Source organism: Antennarius striatus, chromosome 16 (assembly GCF_040054535.1).
Source record: "Antennarius striatus isolate MH-2024 chromosome 16, ASM4005453v1, whole genome shotgun sequence".
Classification (NCBI taxonomy): Eukaryota; Metazoa; Chordata; class Actinopteri; order Lophiiformes; family Antennariidae; genus Antennarius; species Antennarius striatus.
The window spans coordinates 1,800,053-1,817,424 of NC_090791.1; the positions used below are offsets into that span (position 1 = coordinate 1,800,053).

At 46.0% G+C, this 17,372-nt stretch overlaps 2 protein-coding genes across 3 annotated transcripts; both read right to left on the reverse strand.

Annotated features, from left to right (window-relative positions):
• Positions 1-698: 698 nt before the first annotated feature.
• On the reverse strand, positions 699-6,110 carry eif3d (eukaryotic translation initiation factor 3, subunit D). Its single transcript, XM_068336754.1, has 16 exons — positions 6,001-6,110; positions 4,350-4,475; positions 4,232-4,277; positions 3,956-4,092; positions 3,771-3,856; positions 3,611-3,683; positions 2,882-3,003; positions 2,657-2,789; positions 2,426-2,573; positions 2,193-2,323; positions 1,940-2,025; positions 1,608-1,737; positions 1,371-1,513; positions 1,096-1,288; positions 913-1,006; positions 699-806 (listed from the first exon to the last, which is right to left on the reverse strand). Exons 2-16 carry the CDS (start codon positions 4,470-4,472, stop codon positions 793-795), a joined length of 1,659 nt encoding a protein of 552 aa, XP_068192855.1. The 5' UTR covers positions 4,473-4,475; positions 6,001-6,110; the 3' UTR covers positions 699-792.
• A 2,519-nt stretch (positions 6,111-8,629) lies between these two features.
• sstr3 (somatostatin receptor 3) lies at positions 8,630-15,696 on the reverse strand. 2 transcript variants are annotated; one of them, XM_068336817.1, is made up of 2 exons: positions 15,483-15,696; positions 8,630-10,634 (listed from the first exon to the last, which is right to left on the reverse strand). In XM_068336817.1, exon 2 carries the CDS (start codon positions 10,555-10,557, stop codon positions 9,136-9,138), a length of 1,422 nt encoding a protein of 473 aa, XP_068192918.1. In that variant the 5' UTR covers positions 10,558-10,634; positions 15,483-15,696; the 3' UTR covers positions 8,630-9,135. The 2 variants fall into 2 exon arrangements, with proteins under 2 accessions (XP_068192918.1, XP_068192917.1); XM_068336816.1 differs by lacking the exon at positions 15,483-15,696 and adding an exon at positions 13,723-13,862.
• Positions 15,697-17,372: the final 1,676 nt, after the last annotated feature.

Below are 17,372 nucleotides of genomic sequence, written 5' to 3' on the forward strand. Positions count from 1 at the left end.
TTAAGCCCATTTTAACTTTGACAAAAATATATTGAACAAAGTTAATCTCCTAACATATGTTTGATGTTATTTTTCTTTATTCATTGGATAGTTTGGTCCTTGATTGATGGAGTTCTGTGGGTTTAATAACCTGACAAATTAAAAGGATTTATGTTAGAACAGAAACATTGTTCTGTTTAACTATGTTTGTAACTTGAATAATGAATTGTTATTTAACATTAAGGAGTAGTTATATTTATTTTACACTACATTGAGTTAGTCGTTAACGTTCCATTTCCATCTTAGAACTTGAACACGTCAAAAAAATTTTGATGTGTTCAAAAATTGGCGTGCAGACGTTCAGAAAGTCGTCGAGGAATCTACATTCAAGAAAATTAAGGATCTAAAGCCAAACCAAAGTCAAGGGTGAACGGAGGGTTAATATGAAAAAGTAACGCAGTGGAACCAAAGAACCTGTGAAGAACTATGTGATCAGGTATCAGACCCCCCCATTACAGGTGACAGACTAGAAGAACTCCTTCACTGCAGCTCAGAGCGAATTCCGTTCATCTGGGGATGAAGCCACGCCCACAATTAGATGCTAACACCCTTCTTAATACAGCAGTTTACGTGTAAAGCACATCCCATAATAGTTCATAACGTCTGACCCGTGTTTAGACGGCCTGTACTCAGAAACAATGAACACACGTGAACAGGAATCACTAATAAGGTTTCTTTAATTTGATGTTAAAGGAATTCAACGGTTTCTGTTGATGATGAAGGTCGCTTTGGTCACTGAGGCCGACGCCCACTTCAGTTCTCTTCGTCTAGATGGAAACAGGAAGAGTTTATCAGTAAACCAATCAGGACTGACAAACAGGTTCTCTGAGTGAGCCACATTTTGGACCTGAACTAGAAGGACTCAAATCTCACCTTCCTCCTCCTCATCCTCTTCATCTTCCTCCTCCTCCTCCTCTTCATCAGAGCTGAAGGTCCCATCAGGCAGGCTGTAGACCCGAATCACTTGCTGTTGACACAGAATATGGACTCGTCAGCTTTACAGCTGGGCGGGGCAGGGGCGGGGCCGGGGGCCCGGCCGGAGACCGTCTCACTCACCTTGTTGGGGTCCTTCAGGATGAGGTACTTGCCCTCGTCCAGCTTGCGGCAGATGTCGATGACGCAGCGGAGGATCCCCCAGGCGTTCTCCATGCTCAGGTTGATCTGGCTGGCGAACTCGTTGGGTTTGAACTGCTGGGTGCCCAGGATGACGTGACGGGCCGAGTCCTTCACGTGGTACCGGGACACGTACCTGAGAACCAACGAGCGACCGTCCAATGAGTCAAGGCAAACGTAACGACACAGCCTCCACCCTCTACTGCTACTCTACTCACCCCAGTTTGAGGTACTCGGATCCGGCCAGCATGGCGCAGCAGGTCCAGCGGGCCAGTTTGTAGCTGTTGTTCTTCAGCTCGGTGGCCAAGACGGCTCCTCGCTGAGAGTCCAGCTTCTGGCGCCAGTCCACCCCGTTACGGCACTGAAAACCCCCCCAAAACATTAGACCAGTGAGCGTCCAGCAGAAGAGGAAGACTGGTTTGCATTCATTCGTCGGTTCTCCTTGTGCCTCTCACCCTGGAGTCCCATTCGTTCAGAGTCTTCACGTTGATGAAGGACACCTCTCCGTTGGCGCCGGTCATCACTGCGTCGTGCTCGCAGCGAACGATCAGGTCGATGTCGTCGCCGAGCTTCCAGTGACGGTACCTGAAGTGTCAGCGACCGGCCGTCAGAGACGAAAACGACAAAACATGCCGAAACCCAACGACTCCGGTTCACACGTGCAGGACATCCAACTCTGATCTGAGGTCTGGTCGCTCAACCAAGTCAATAAATGACACAACTGGGCGACTCAAAACGCCATTTTACATAATTCACTAGAAGTGCGTTAACAGCAGGTTGGGCTCACCTGTAGGCCACAGACGCCACCTCACTCTTGTCCATGTCCTCCTCCACAAAAGGGTTGGAGTTGGGAAACTTGTGGCGTTCTCCACCCTGAACCAGAAGAAACAGGAAGAAAACGGATCGGTGAAGGAGGACAGATTTAAAGGAGGAGGAGGAAGTAGAGAGAAGAATATGAAGAGGATGTTACAAGAAGGAAAAGAAGAAGAGGAAGATGAAGAAGATGGAGAGGGAAGCCGCCGGGCATCTTGGGTTCTTACCATGCGCAGACACTGCTGGCTGAAGTTGTGGTTGATGTACGTTGCCTCCATCGCCAGGTTCCGGGGAGAGTTGAAGGAGTTACCTTCATCTTGCGGCGGCTCGTTGGCGGTCTCGCTCACTGTTAGCAAATCTGAGGCGAGAAACGACTTCAGTTCCAGCACCGCTCTGGAAACGACTCCAGACATCAATAATCAAACAGTTCCTTCAGACCAAATGTTCACGTTGGCCTCACCAAAGTCTGAGTTGTCTCTCTTGTCAAAGAACAGCTTGTTGCCGACTCGTTGCACGATGATGTCCCAGGAGTTCACCGAGCGCGTGCAGCACATCAGGGTGGCCAAGATGGCGTCGGTAGCGAACACGTTCCCCTGAGTCTTAGCCAGCTGGAACGAGAGCGGAGGTCGTGAAACGAGGAACTGGAACGACGGGCTTCTGGCGCTCAGTCGTTGGTGGTGGGGGGACAAACCTTGCGGATGACGGGGTCGTCGGTGGTCGTGACGGTGTGGAAGATCCTCTTGATGCTCTTCAGCTGCTTCTCGTTGCGGGTGGTGATTCGGTCGAACGCTTTGTCGTAGTACTCCAGAGCGCCGCAGCACTCGCTGTGGAAACAGGACACAAACAGTCACTTCCTGCCCTTCCCCCGCTGACGCAGCTTAAACAACCGATGTAGGACGGGTCTGGGTTCGCTCACATGTCAGCGGGGTCAGCCACCTCCATGTATCTCATCTTCATCAGTCGGGGGAAGTCCATCTCCTCCTTCACCTCCCAGTCGCTCCTCACCTCCACCGAGGAGTCTCTGGGCTTCAGCTGAGCCTGAGGAGTCGCATTAGCTTGAGTGTTAAAGCTGCTAATCACAATGCAATCACTAGCAGATTCAGATGGTCTCAAAAACAGGTGGTGAATGCAAAATAACCTCAAGGTCCATCAACTTCATCCTCAAAAGCCAGGAAGCTGAGTTTATTTAGCACTTCGTGAAGGAATGTGCAAGGACTTTATCTAAAGTTCAACAAAAGGTCAAGGTGTGTGTGTGTGTGTGTGTGTTTAGGATAAATGTTGTGCAAGAGGTTCACCTAAAGTTCTTCTAAAACTAAAGGTCAAAAAGGTCTCGATGTTTACTTTGAGAAACCTGGGCACTAAACATGAGGGTGGACTAATGGTCAAAAGGTTTAAATGCTATTCATTTATAGAGACGTGGGCAATGAAACTGATATTCCTTCAGTGTGAACTGATCCCCTGTAGGGGGCAGTAGGGCTGCGTTTGGACGACTCATCGATAATATGAGAGTAAGACGGGGAAGAGACGCGAAGACGATCGCAAGACTTCCCCGTTAGTTCGGTGAAAAAGATTCAGAAGTCTGGGGAACTCTGCTCTGAGAACAGCAGCTAGTCGATTAATTACTGAATTTAACCAAGCCTCTCACCTGAGACTTCTGGTCCCACTTCTGACGGACACCAAACTGCTTTTGGAACTTCTTCTGCAGACGCATGCGATCCCTGAGGAGACAAACTTCAGGTCAAACCGATGCGACCCTACACCTGCAGCTAAACGCCCTGAAAGCCCGGCCCACGATGGTGTCTCACCTCTCCTTCTGCTTGGCGCTCTTCGGGAGTGTCTGCATGTTGAACTGCGTCAGGTTCCGGCGGTCCTTGTCCCTCCGCAGGTTCCTCTGTAGAAACCAGACACCACCATCCAAAAACATGTGATCCGCCGCTTATAGAACCGACCGACACGTTTCACAGGTGAACCTTCAGAGCCGCTCGGGTACCTGAGCGAATCTCATGCGGTTCCTCTGGTAGGCCGTCTTCTGCGTCTTGGCCGTGTCCACCAGCTGGAAGCTCGTCTCGTCCTCTTCATGGAAGTAGGCGTACTGACTCCCGCCTCCGAACTGCGAGGAATACTTATCTGAACGCATCCAAACAAAACAACACGTCAGCCGGAAGTCGTGCAGCGATCGAGGATCATTTCAAACTCAAGAACGACGCATTTGAAAGCGGAAACAATCAATTCTACGGATTAGAGAGTCGGCGGAGCGAAGCCTCACTTGTGTATCTCTTATCTTGGTAAGTCGCTCCAGTCCAGTCAGCGACCTGAAACAGGAAGGACACGACGTCAGTCAATCAATCCTTAACGACAGGAACACCTCCTGCTCGAAAACACACCTTCCCCAGACGATCTCCTTTGCTGAACGGCTGGTAGGGCATGTCCTTGAACTTCTCGGGGACGGCACACGGACCCCACCCTGATGGGTTGTCCTGGATCACAGGGGCGTGGAACTTTGCCATGGCCTGAAGTCAGAGAGGAAAGAGACTCGTCACCCAACATCACCTGTAGGGGTCACAACCTCCTCAGACGCACACGGGGGTCTCAGCCAATCAGCAGCACTGATTTCTCCAGCGAAGCGCCAACAGATCGAGGCACTGGTCAGCTTGCGCAGTGGGCTAGTCATCATGGACCCACATGGATCAGCTAATACAGTCATCCCTTGCTTTATCGCGGCCTAGCTGTTTAGCGGATTTTGCGTTCAGCTTTCCAAAGTGACAACGATCTTTGACCGCTTTGAGCGTAACTCTAAAGTTCTGTACAGAGTTTTCTCCCCAACAAACCAAACGTACTGCACCTTAAAGGCACATGTGGTAGCACCCAAAAGACAGAGGAAGAAGCTAATTGTCGCATGAAAAAAATTGGACTTCTGGACGCACTAAAGGAAGGTAGAAGTTAGAAGTGTCCACAAGAGGGCTGCTGCAGGGCACCATTACAGAATTAATCTTCAGTTCATTAAATAAAGAAGGAGTAAAATTCAATGAAGACGACAGCAGCAATAAGTTTCAACAAGGACGTAAAAAAGGGTTGTAACAACAATCAGACCATCATAAAGATGGAGTCTGCTTTAGCGTTGTGGATAAGTGACTGCATGAAAATGGACGAGATGCTGGACACCAACTTTATTATAACATTATTATAACACTGGACTAATTTTACTACTAAGATTTGAAATTTGAGAGTTTAAACAAGAGAGAACAGTGCAAAAATGTTCACGCCTGTCTCAGAACAGTGTATATAGTGTGTAGTGAGTTTTACAGCCTTAAAACAACTAGAATATTTACAGAAAATAAAGCTGACTACTATTTGTAGAAGGTAACTCCCTCTATAAACGAAGGATCGCTGTAAAGAATCTTTACAGAGACGAATCGTTCTAGCTCAAATAAGATTCTTACGGAATAATTATTAATACAAAAGTAGAAATAAAATGAAAACTTTGTCCCTGCCTTTTGCAACGTGTCACCAACACTTTGTTCCCATTCCGTTCCTACACGGATCCATTTCAGTGCGACACCAAATTCAGTTCCAGCGCAGTAAATTCAATCAACCAGCAGATTAAAAATGACGTCATTATGTGTACATCATCATCTTAGTGGGTAACATCTGGAACCGCCGGCTAACGTTAGCATCGAGTTCCCTTAACGTGTACGATCGCATGCTAACATGAGACGAGTTTTTTTTTTTATTTAAAAAACGTCTCCATGAAAACTTTATTCACCGGAAACAACAAACTGCATCAGAAGAGAGAAATATAAGTGAACTTCCTGCTCGGTCAACTTCTTCAGTTTGATTTTTTTTTTTGAGTTTCTGAATCTGTTAGCTAACAAGGGCTCATGCTAACGCTAGTCATCGCTAGCCAGGTGGCCGGGCTAGCAAGGCCAAGCTAACCGGGCGGTGATCCGGATGCACTCACATCCGCTATGCTAACCTCGTTTAGCTTTAAAAACAGTAATTATTTATAAGTCTGAACACGTCTGTCTGTAAACTCACCGTGGATGATGGTCACGCTATCGTGTCGAAATGAAACGCCGGTCCACCCGCGGTGAGAACCCTCTGCAAGGCGCCGGCGTGACAGGAAGTGAGCAGCCTCTTCCTCTGTGGGTTCATTAGCGGTCAGCTACGAGCTTGTAGCGCCACTAATGCCACCTAGTGGACTGGAGTGAGACAGGCAGACTAATAGAAGAAACATAAAAATAAAATAAAATAAAATAAATCATACAATAACGATAATAAACAATATTACAATAACAACAATGAATGAATGTTTCCTTCAGATATTAAATTAGGCCCCGCGTTCTCAAATGAACTCCTTGAATCAGTTTAATTGCAGATTTAATTTTGCGTCTGACCCCTGACCAAAGATGAAGCAACCTTAAAGGAAATAGAAGGGATAAATAAAATTGTTAAGTGACGTCCTGCCTTTGTAAGATTCTTTGTGTCCACAAGAGGGAGAAATATATTCACGATTCATGCACCAAGACAGAAAACTGTTGAAAGATAACTAATCAGCTGAATGTGTTGATTTTAACCGCAGCTGTACCGACATTAAAACTTCTAATCCAGATGTAATGTTACTGCTCGTCACTAGGGGGCGGTAAAATCCACTGTGACCACACTGACTTGTAAACCAAGAGGCACAACATCAGAAAATCCGATCTGTAAATAAACATCGAAATAAAATGTCAACAGCGACATGATAAATTATCTATAATCTGGAATCACCCTGGAAATGAAAACGACACACAAAAAAATTGAAATTCATTTTTAATCTTCATATTGACAGAAAGATAATAAATATGTAAATGAAATCAAATGAAAACATCAACAGGAACACCGTTGACCTTTACACCTAATAAATATTTTTCTAGATGTTCCTGTGAATTTTTATTATTTCAGGGAAACATGTTCAAAAATTAAATTTCTTTTCACAGATTCAACAGTCAGTCTTCTCTTCAAAACTCAGAGGACCCCTCTCCAGGATGCTAGCGCTCATTTTAAGCCCAGTTTTGTGGTAATTTAGTAAGAAATTTAAGAAGTATTGACAAAAAGGTCTAAAAAGCCTTCAAAAGTTTGACATAGAAGCAGAATTAAGTTGAAGAAGCCTTCTTGATCCTGGTTTCGTGTTGGTCAGCCTTCATATATTGTACGGTTGGAACTTTGATCACGTACCAGGACCAACTTGTTCACAGCTTTACATTTCCCCTCTCCAGGTCGAATAGATTGCATCACAGCCAATCAGAGTGTCTGAATCAGATATTTATCTGTGTTGCTTGGCAACGAGAACTTACAGATGAATCAGAAAGCATGTACAATTATAGACCAGAACGACCATATTATTTATGAACATAAACACTTGGATATTTGTGGGAACAGACACCAAACACGTTTTCCGGTGTGATTAACTTCAGCGGCGTCCATCAGGGAAGCGAAGGTCGATTTCTAAAAGTAATAAAAGCTCCGGCTGGCTCAGCTTCACCGGTGGGATCGTTTCACAGGCCCTCATGCATCCCGATTACTGGCGTGCAAACGATGAGCGTCGCTCTGGGTGTGCACCAGAACGCGTTTGTTCTAATGAGCTAATCAAGGGAAGAAACCTTCATTAGGAAGCGTTCAGGCTCCTCTGAAGCCCATGGTGGAGTTTCCATAGCTGCCAACGGGCGAGGAGAGGCCATGTCCTCCACACCATATGTAGGAGACAGGCTGAGTCATAAAAGAGTCACCGACTCCCCCCACCCCACCTTCATCAAACCCAAACCCCCCCAGGCTGAGCAAACAAACATTCAGCCAGCAAATCCCTTTTTAATGTGCCCATAATGATGTTCTATTCACCTCAGAGGGGGTGTATGGGTTAGGTGTATGTTCTAATGCAGGGACTTCGCCTCGAGACAAAGGACTTTTTTTTTTCTTACCTGTGAATTTCTTTCAGGGAAAAGGTCACAGATGCACCCGCAGCAAAAAACACCCCCCCCCGGGTGGACAAAAATAGAAAAAGGTCATACATAAAAAAATGAAAAAGGCCGAAGGAACAAACCAATTATAGGATGCATGTGTTTGGAGATGTGGACATTTCTCTATGGGTTGGAGTTGGGTCTAAATTTGGGTCGTTTTAAAATTGATTCAACAGAATCAAACGTTCCTTTAGAATCCCTGTGACGTTTACCCACAATGCAATAGATTATATTCCAGGTTTGTCTGAAATTTCTGGAAATATTCTCCTGAAAGCGTTTCATTGTTGTGCAGGACGCAAGAAAAACAATGTTAAAAGCCAATTAGAAACGTTTGCACATCTTCAGTCACGTGACACAAACGATCAGATGATTGCACCAGGAAGCTCTCAGAAGACCAGATTGGAAAAAAGATTAGAATTCTATTCTAAAGTTCGAAAAATCATGAATTTGGACTCCAAACCCCGAAAAGCATTTAAACAAAAAACAAAAAGTCCCCATCAGTTTCGAATTACGTCAAATATTGATTTCCATATTTAATGGAAATGTTCCATGTTTGTCAGATTAGCATCAGTATTGAAAATGACAAGTTCAGGGAATGTCAGATTCTGACAGGCTGTTAATGTCTTCAATTAAACAACTGAAAGGTCGGCAGTAATAATTTAATCCCGACATGAAGGAAACACCTCACTGAAGTTGGTAAAAAAGTTCATTGTTCTTTTACTTTTTTTGATCAAATCCATTGAACAGTTGTTAAACAGATAATCTGGTGAGTTAGACATAACTTAGTGGGTTAAACAAAGTGAGTTATAATCAAGTGAGTCAAAAATAGCTAACGTGTGCTCGCTCATACCGTACTAGCTGTGCCACCCGTGTCCGGCTAACGTGTTGATGCTAGAAGTGAATGTTTGCTAAAGCTTAAATAGGGTAAAATCCAGTTCATTAACTCATGTTGTGGATTAAAAAGGTTACAATCAGATAAAGCCAAATAAAAGCTCAACTTTGTACATTCAGCCATGCATCTGTGCACAAAAGACAACAAGTCTGTTTAGTAACTCCTTAAGAAGCATCAGCCAATCTGAGGCCAGTCTTTTCTCAGTTTTCTCCACTTAGCAGCTGTTGTGTCTCGGAATCAGGCCGATCCGTTTTGTAACACTGATCCTGTAACATCCAACCGACACTAACTTAAATCCTCTGAGGAGTTCTGTTCCACGTTGTCCTCTGCCAACGCTCTGACGCTCTCGTTTTTGGCTCCATCGGTAGCCGGGTGTGCCGCTGCCGTGGAAACGCTGGCCGGGTCGTTCTCCGTAAGGTCCTCGGCTTCGTCATTCTCGTCTGGGGACACCAATTCCATGGCTCTCGGAGTCGGCGCATGCAAGGTCTGAGTCTGGAAGCCAACGACTCCATTTTGGGTAATCCTGTAGATCTCGGTCATTTCCGAGACTTCGTCTTCATCGTCGTCGTCGTCGTCTTCTTCGTCCCTGATGGCTCGTCTCAGGCTCTCTCTGGGCATCAGCGCCGCCCTGCCCTCTTCCTGTTGCTGGCGATCCGTCAACTCGTGGTTGTCGACCTTTCTCGTGGAGCGGCAGAGGGCTTTCCGGAAACCCCTCTTGAAGTTGTCTGATAGGAAGGCGTAGATGAAGGGGTTGGCGCAACTGTTGGCGTAGCCGAGCGCTACGACAAAAAAGTAAAGACCGTGATGTTCTACGGGCAAAGGCTCCACCACGTTGGCGATGTTGAGGGCGTAGAACGGCAGCCAGCACACGACAAATACTGCAACAACGATCACGACCATGAGAGTCACCCTCCTCTCCGACTTCCTTCGTCTCGTCGAGGTGGCGAAGACTTTTTTACCCGAGCTGCGGACCTTGATGACAATGAACAAATAGCAGAGGCAGATGACCAGGAGGGGGAAGAAAAATCCGAGTACGGAGGTGTACATGATGAAGCCCGCCTGCCATTTCTCAGGTGGGTGTGGCCAGACAATGTTACAGGTGCCTCCCTCTTCCGGGACGTTAGCAAAGATGACCACTGGCAGGATAACCAGAAACGATGACGCCCAGATGGTGACGTTCACCATTTTGGCCACTAGAGGGCGGCGAAATTTCGTCGAGCTAATTGGGTGGACCACCGCCAGGTAGCGGTCGACGCTCATCACAGTCAGGCAGAAGATGCTGGTGAACTGATTGATGGAGTCGACCGTCATGACCAGGCGGCACATGAAGGAGCCAAACGGCCAGGTGTCCAGGGTGTTCTGAGCCGCCAGGAAAGGCAAACTGAACATGAAGAGCTCATCGGCGATGGCCAGGTTGAGGATGTAGATGTTGGTCACCGACTCCATCTTGGAGTAGCGCAGCACGATGTGAATCACCAGAGTGTTCCCGCCCAGACCAATGATGCAAACCACCATGTACATGATTGGACTGAGGATTCCTATGACGGGATCGATGTAGTGATCAGTCCCGTTTCCAGGGAAGGTGTTGTTGGAGGTGGAGTTGGACAGCGTCCCGTTGACGTCGCTGGTGTTCAACGTCTGCAGAAACGAAGAGAGTCCAGGCGAAGGGTTTGGAAAGGAGTCGTTTCCCAATAATCCATCCATCATGCCAATCAAGTGAAGTAATACGATGCCAACGGATGAGGTCTTTGTCCTCCTGCCGCCTTAGCTCCTCCCCGTGACGTCTGTCAGAAGATAGAAATCAATTAGAACCCAATGCAAGACAATGAAATCTCCAAAATCAGTTGGAGACCAGACTCCGGCAATGACTATTCAGGGACAAAAGCCATCAGCTCTGCGGATCATTACTTGAATAACCTATCAGCAGCTTTTCATACGATCATTTATGTATATTTTTAAAGTAAAACAGGAAATGGCAAAATACAAGCGTCAGGACGGCTGGCAGAAACAGATAAAAAGATGGAAAGCAGACGAGACAGGCTTTGATATGAAATGAGCCAGACAGGAAACAATTAACGCCGGTCAAGATGGATGTTTGCAGCCAAATTGATTCGACTTTCAGAGCTATATTTGGTGCAATTGATACAGCAGACAAATTAAACAAGTGTGTTCCCACACATGGTCGATGCCAGCAATCGACAAGTCATTAGCAACCCAGTAGCATTCTGGTTAGTATGAAGTAGAATCCTATTGGAGAGACTCTTGGCAGCCGGCAGCTTCCATCCCCCAACCGTCACAAAATGTTAATGATTGAAAAACCATCTAAAGTCGAGCTTTACTTCAAGCTAATGCTGCTAACAGTATTTGGGCATAGCAACTTTAGCCATGTCCGCCACACACAATATTGTCACTGCTTTAATGAGACGTAGTGTTGCTAAATGTCACAAATTTTAACAATAAAATTTGTCAGATATAGCGTTAGCCAGTTTCATGTTAACAATGCCTACAGTTTTAGTTCCACTCTGAAAATGCTAGCTTGCTAACACGACACCACATGGCAAAAATGACCAACTTTCCCCTTTCAGATCAATGCAAGATGCCAAAATTGGAAAACAATGCTACATGGTGATGTCTTACAATATCTAAAGCCATTTAGCAAATGTTAGCTAAACACTTACATTAAAATCTACAAGAAAAAAAAAGTTTTTAGACTATTCTTATATTAGCCCGTTACCTTAGCTAGCTGGCTATGTGCTAAACTACGCAAATCTAAACACCAGAAACTTAAAATCTTAAATTAAAGAAGAATGTAGTTCTGGGGCGGCATGGTGGCGCAGTGGGTAGTGCCGTCGCCGCACAGCACAATGATCTTCTCGCTAAGCTAACCCCCAGCATTCCAACTAACACTGAAGTTAACGAATACCCATGATGCACCTTCAGAACATACGATTTCACACCACATCATCCATGTTTACATGGATAACCAGCATTGATTGGGACACACACAAAAAAATCTTTCCATACTGGAAATATTTCCAAGCATCTCATTTAAATGGAGTTGGTGAGAAAAATCCAGATGCGCCGGCGCTCGCTGATAAGAGCCAAACAGACTGAAAGGTTGTCGTCTGTATTGTCTCCATTGTGAAAAGCTTCAGCACCGAGCTGGACTTCAATTTAAAAAAAAAAAAGATAAGAAAACAGTTTTTCTGGTTTTACAAGCTCTAAACTCATTGATTTTAGCACAAGGTCGCATGAATCATTTCTCAATATCTCCCATTTCTGGTGATTGCAGGCATTTCACCTTCGATTTGGCAATTTAGATCTCCATGGTAACCAGAGAAAGAGAAAACCCAGACACGGGTGTTGTAAATCAAAGAGATTGCAATAACTGACAACACGTGGCGGGAGAACGAGACTCTTCCCTACCCTCGTCCTCCTCCTCTTCCTCTGAACAAGGACCATGGTAGAGGCAGGATTCTCCACTGCAGGACTCCTCAGGGATCCAGACTCTCGGCATCACATGACGACCTTTCTTCGCCGTTAACCGAGGCGAAACAGTCGCTGTTCAAACTGTTTTTCTACCGTTTGTGCGACGCACATTTTTCCCCCTCGGTTGCATCTCAACCACAAGGACATCGACGCCGCGCCGGCAGGGCATCGGTTCTGACTCATTCAGGGACCAGTCAGCTTCTTTAGGTTTCCCAGAAGTGGTCATGTGACCCCTGAGAACCGCGCTGAAGGTGAACGCAGCCTTATCTAAAATCAGACCTCGATTCTGGGAAGTTTGAACTAAAGCAAATATTCAGCGAATTCCCGCCTCAGCACAAAAAAAAATAAAAAAAGGGAGGATGAGGATGAATGTCAAAATTAGCCAAGTCAGCCGTTTGCATCGGAAGTCCAATCATCCCACTCTACATGGAAAAAAAAAACGCTTTCCAATTGGCTGACAGATGCAGGTGTGGCACAAATAACATTTTTAACGACATCGTGTTGTTAGCCAACAGCTACGAAATGTTTATACAGGACCAATACCTTACCAGCGAGGCTCATTGTATCAGCGAGGCTAAAGTTGCTGTGAGCAAACAAGAGCGGCAACAAAGGCCAGAATAAATTTACCCAGCAGAAACAAACGGGCATCAACCCGTCGAGCCGCAGGTGAGGAAATGTTTGACTGCAGCTTCCTGCTGCAGCAGAAATGTCAACAAGGCAGCTGTCGGCCGCCGCCGAGGCGAGCATCCATCACAAAGGTCAGCCCGGCGTCCGGCCACGCAAAAGGTCCGCAGCGTTTAACGTGATGCGTTCAGGTGTCCAGTTTAAAAACGGGAGCAATGAGCACTTCTCAGGACCGACCTGAGGTTAACTTCATGCCAAGAGGGAAGTATGACGCTCAACTAGAATAGAAGAAGTATACTTTATACATCTGATGGATTTTATATTAACCAAAAATATATAAAATAGCAACAATAAAAATAATTTATTAAATTTGCGCAAAAACTTGAAATTTTCAATCCCAGGATGATATTTTCAGAAAAAAAAACGCAAAAATTGAAAGGTTTTGCTAACATTTTAGCATTTAGCTGCTAATTTAAAAAAAAAAAAAAATAGTGCAAAATGAAAGCAAATAAATTTTAATGACAAAGACTCTCCACTACATTCGGCCACTTAAAAGTATAAAAGTCAAGCATCAGAATACATTAAAGCGATTAATTAGCCAACTATGCTAGCTTTCGATTTTTCATAGCTAAAAAAATTCAGGTTTTGGAAAAGACGTTAAGAAACGCTTTGAATGCTGATCGAATTATGGGATGAAATATTCCGTTTCAGAGCACATTTTCTCTTTGGATAACAAAAAAAATTATTTGCGGATTTTACCTCATGTGGGGAAAATAGTACAAATTGTTCCGTCGCGGTTCATTTCTCGTACGCCGTCCGGGCCGTGAAGCCGGTCGTACCGGTTCGAGGCTGGAGGTCAGAATCGCGGATAAGGAGCCCGACACGACCGCTTGTTTGTGGAGTTCTTTTGTGTTTTCTCACCTTGAAGGCAAAGTGAACGCCGAGCCGAGTGGTTGAGTCAACAGCGGCGAGTCGCGTGACGCAGGAGAACCGTTCCGATTCACAACAAAGGCTGAAGGCTGAGCCAGACGGACGCGTTTCATTCGTCTTGGTCTCGTTTCTCATCGTTAGCCCATCATCATCATCATCCGTGACAGCCAACGCCTCCGCTGAGAAGCGGTGAGGTCGCCAAGGCGACGACGCGCTGGGTCAAAGGTCAACATGCAGGAAGAATGTGCGTGGAAAAATAAAAAGTTGTGGTTTCGCTTTAATTATAGCAAAGATTTGTTTGTTTGTTTGCAGGACGACAAACAAACAACTCAGATTCACAAAAGACCAGCGGGGGTCCAGAAGAAACCGGTCAAGTCCAGAGAAAGGATCAATCGGTTTTAATCAATAACGTTAACAGGAAACACTGAATAGGAGTCGACAAGCTGAACCTGAAACTTCAAATATTGATCGACTCCCGATAACCGATCAGCTGATTCATCGTCTCAATCAGCTGATCCTCCAGCTGTTCTCGCCTGTTGACCACTTGTTCAGTAGGAGCGTGGGCAGAGATCCAACAGTGTGTGTGTGTGTGTGTGTGTGTGTGTGAGCATCACAAGTGCCTCTGAATGGCTTTTGTTCACGCTGAATAAACAGATGCAGGTTTGAGGCTCAGGATGTCGGATGTATATATTGATTTAGAGCGACTATAAATCCGATCGGAGGTTCAGCCGATCTCGTTTTTTCAATATTTTGTTTGTTATGCGTTCAGGTTCCCTTCCATCTCCAAACCCACTCAGCTTCAGCACCAAAACTCACTTCCTGCTCCAGCTCCGCCCCTTCTGACCACACAGACACACTCGCTGGTTGGACGGACATCCGATCACACTCATCCGATCGCCGGATGTTCAGAAGCGTCTGACCCTCTGATGAACATCTCCGATTGGGTCAAACCGAACTAAACGCCTCATTCCTTTACAGACGGACCATCAGTGGGGGGGGGGGGTAAATAAACCCAATAGATACATTCATGAATCACTGGAAAACCATAAATAGAACATCAACCACCACATCCGTCACCCGGTGACCCCTTCACACAGCAGGACAAACGGAAACTCAGTCAGGACAGACATGAAGAATCACCAGGAGACAACAATTTATATATATATTATATATATAAATATATGACGTAAAAACACCAAAACGACAGCTATATTATATTTATGAGATGTAAAAACACCAAAGAATGAAAGCTGTGATTTATTCTAGTCTCCATCTGAAGTTCTGTCATGGTCATTTTTAAAATCCACATTGTTTTTGCATCTGTTAAAACAGAATTGTGGGTCCAGTTGGCTTTAAATTAAACCCAATCATTCTGCATCTGTCATTTAGACCCCCCCCCCCCAAAAGAAAAGAAGAGAGATGGCAATCTAAACCTGTTTTTGGATCCGAGCCCCTGGTGGTCCGTTCACATCCCCGCCGCGGCTTCAGCTTCATGGAGCGGACGTTAAAGGAAGAATGGGGGGGTGGATGAGGTAGAGGTGTGTGTGTGTGTGTGTGTGTGTGTAAAAGTCCCAACAGTGTGAACTCACCTGCAGCGGAGCCTCGACCCCTCGGCCGTCCGGCGGGTTTAGAACGAGGAAACCACGTGAGAGCAGCGCGCGTGCGCCCGGTGAATCCCCCGGTAGGTCGCGTGAGCCCCGGCCGGGATGCGATCCGCTCCGGTTCCGCTCCGGTTCCGATCCGGTTCCGATCCGGTTCCGATCCGGTTCCGCTCCTGCCTCCGTCTGCCGGGCTGGGGCTGCAGGTCGCTCCGTCTCTCCGCTGTAACTAGGAAACGGCTCAGCCCGCTGCACACAGCCGGGGGGGGGGGGGGTGAGGAATCCTATGGTGCGTGCACGCGCAAGTGTGTGTGTGCGCGTGCTCGCGCGCACACACTCCAGAACGCTCGGATATAAAATTTATTCTTATCTTAATCTCCAACTTCCGGTGTGCAGCCTCGTTAGAATGAACCACCTCTTTAAGGCAAAGCGGCTCCGCGCGGGAAACGCACCGGAAATGACTTTCTGCGTTTCTAATGGCGCCAATTAGCAGCTTCGGTTTCAGCTGAACGAACTCAAGCAGCGATCCGGTCATTAAAGCCTCCGTTCGTTAAAGGGTTCGTTAATCGGAACGCGTCACGTGGTCTATTAGGTCCCCTCCACCAATGGGAGTCGGCTTTGATGTCGTTGGACAGATTTATCCGTGAAAAAAGAAAGAAACTGAAGTAAATCCACTAAAAACTGACCTGTTTGGGTCGAGTCCAGCAGTCCTGATCCTCCTCGTCTCCCTCTTCCTCTTCCTCTTCCTCACCCGTGTCTCCTGGCTCCTTTTAGTCTTCCCTCCCCAGTGATTACCTGATGGACCTCACCTGTCTCTGATTGGCTCCTCCCCTTGCTCTTCCTCTCTCCTCCCCCTCTCCTGCCCCTCATGTTTTTATGGACTCTGATTTATTTCCAGTTGGATGTTATTATTTTTTCTTCTTTTTTATTTTTTTTTTTTTTATCACTATCTTGAAACATTTAAGTTGTTTTTCTTTACGGTCACCACAATAAAAAGAAACAATCAACCAGTTTTCTGGCTTCATCGTAATTTATGATGCTTTTATTTGTGAGCGTAATATCATCACCGGATCAATTCAGAAACTTTGTTGGCTTCTAAAATGTCTTTGTTTACACTCAGGTCAACCAATCAGCTGGCAATATAAGAAAATATCGTAACATAAATGATCGCAATCTGCCGCTGAAGCTTCATTATAATAGAACAGCGGTGCTTTTATTGTGAAGGAACCAGTTGGTCATTCCCAGCTGGATGGTTGGGTTTAAAAGGTCAATTCTCATCTGGACTTCTCATGAATGAGAACAAGAACGAAAGCGGGAGTCGTCATGACGACTCCCCCCCCCCCATTCATGAACTGTAATCATCAGGTGATCTGAATCATCATCATCATTATCCCAACGATGGATCAATAGAGTTTCAATATCTCCATAGAAGTATAAGAGAATTGAATTCAACGACACAGGGAGGTGACGGTGCTGAAATCCAGCCTCAGTCTTTATGTTTTTCCGTGTTCTGTCTCCTCTGTCGTCACAGCAGGTTCTAGAAAAGCAATAATAAAAGTCATAAAGATTCCCGCTTCCAATTCTTTTTATAGCTGCCGAGGAGGAAGAAGGAAGAAGTGGTTAGAGGTTCCTGCTCTGCCTCCATCTATTCAGATGTATTGATCGTGTCACCGATCGATCGATCGTCACCTGTCAAACTGTCAGTCTCACAAACCGTTATGGCGTCGCCGTGGTTTCCCTCCAAAGGACGCCATCGCCACCGCCGGCGGTTCAATTGTCATGACAGCAGGGATGATCGGCCCATCTGCTGCTGTGAGAGTGTGTGTGTGTGTGTGTGTGTGTGTGTGTGTGTGTGTGTGTGTGTGTGTGTGTGTGTGTGTG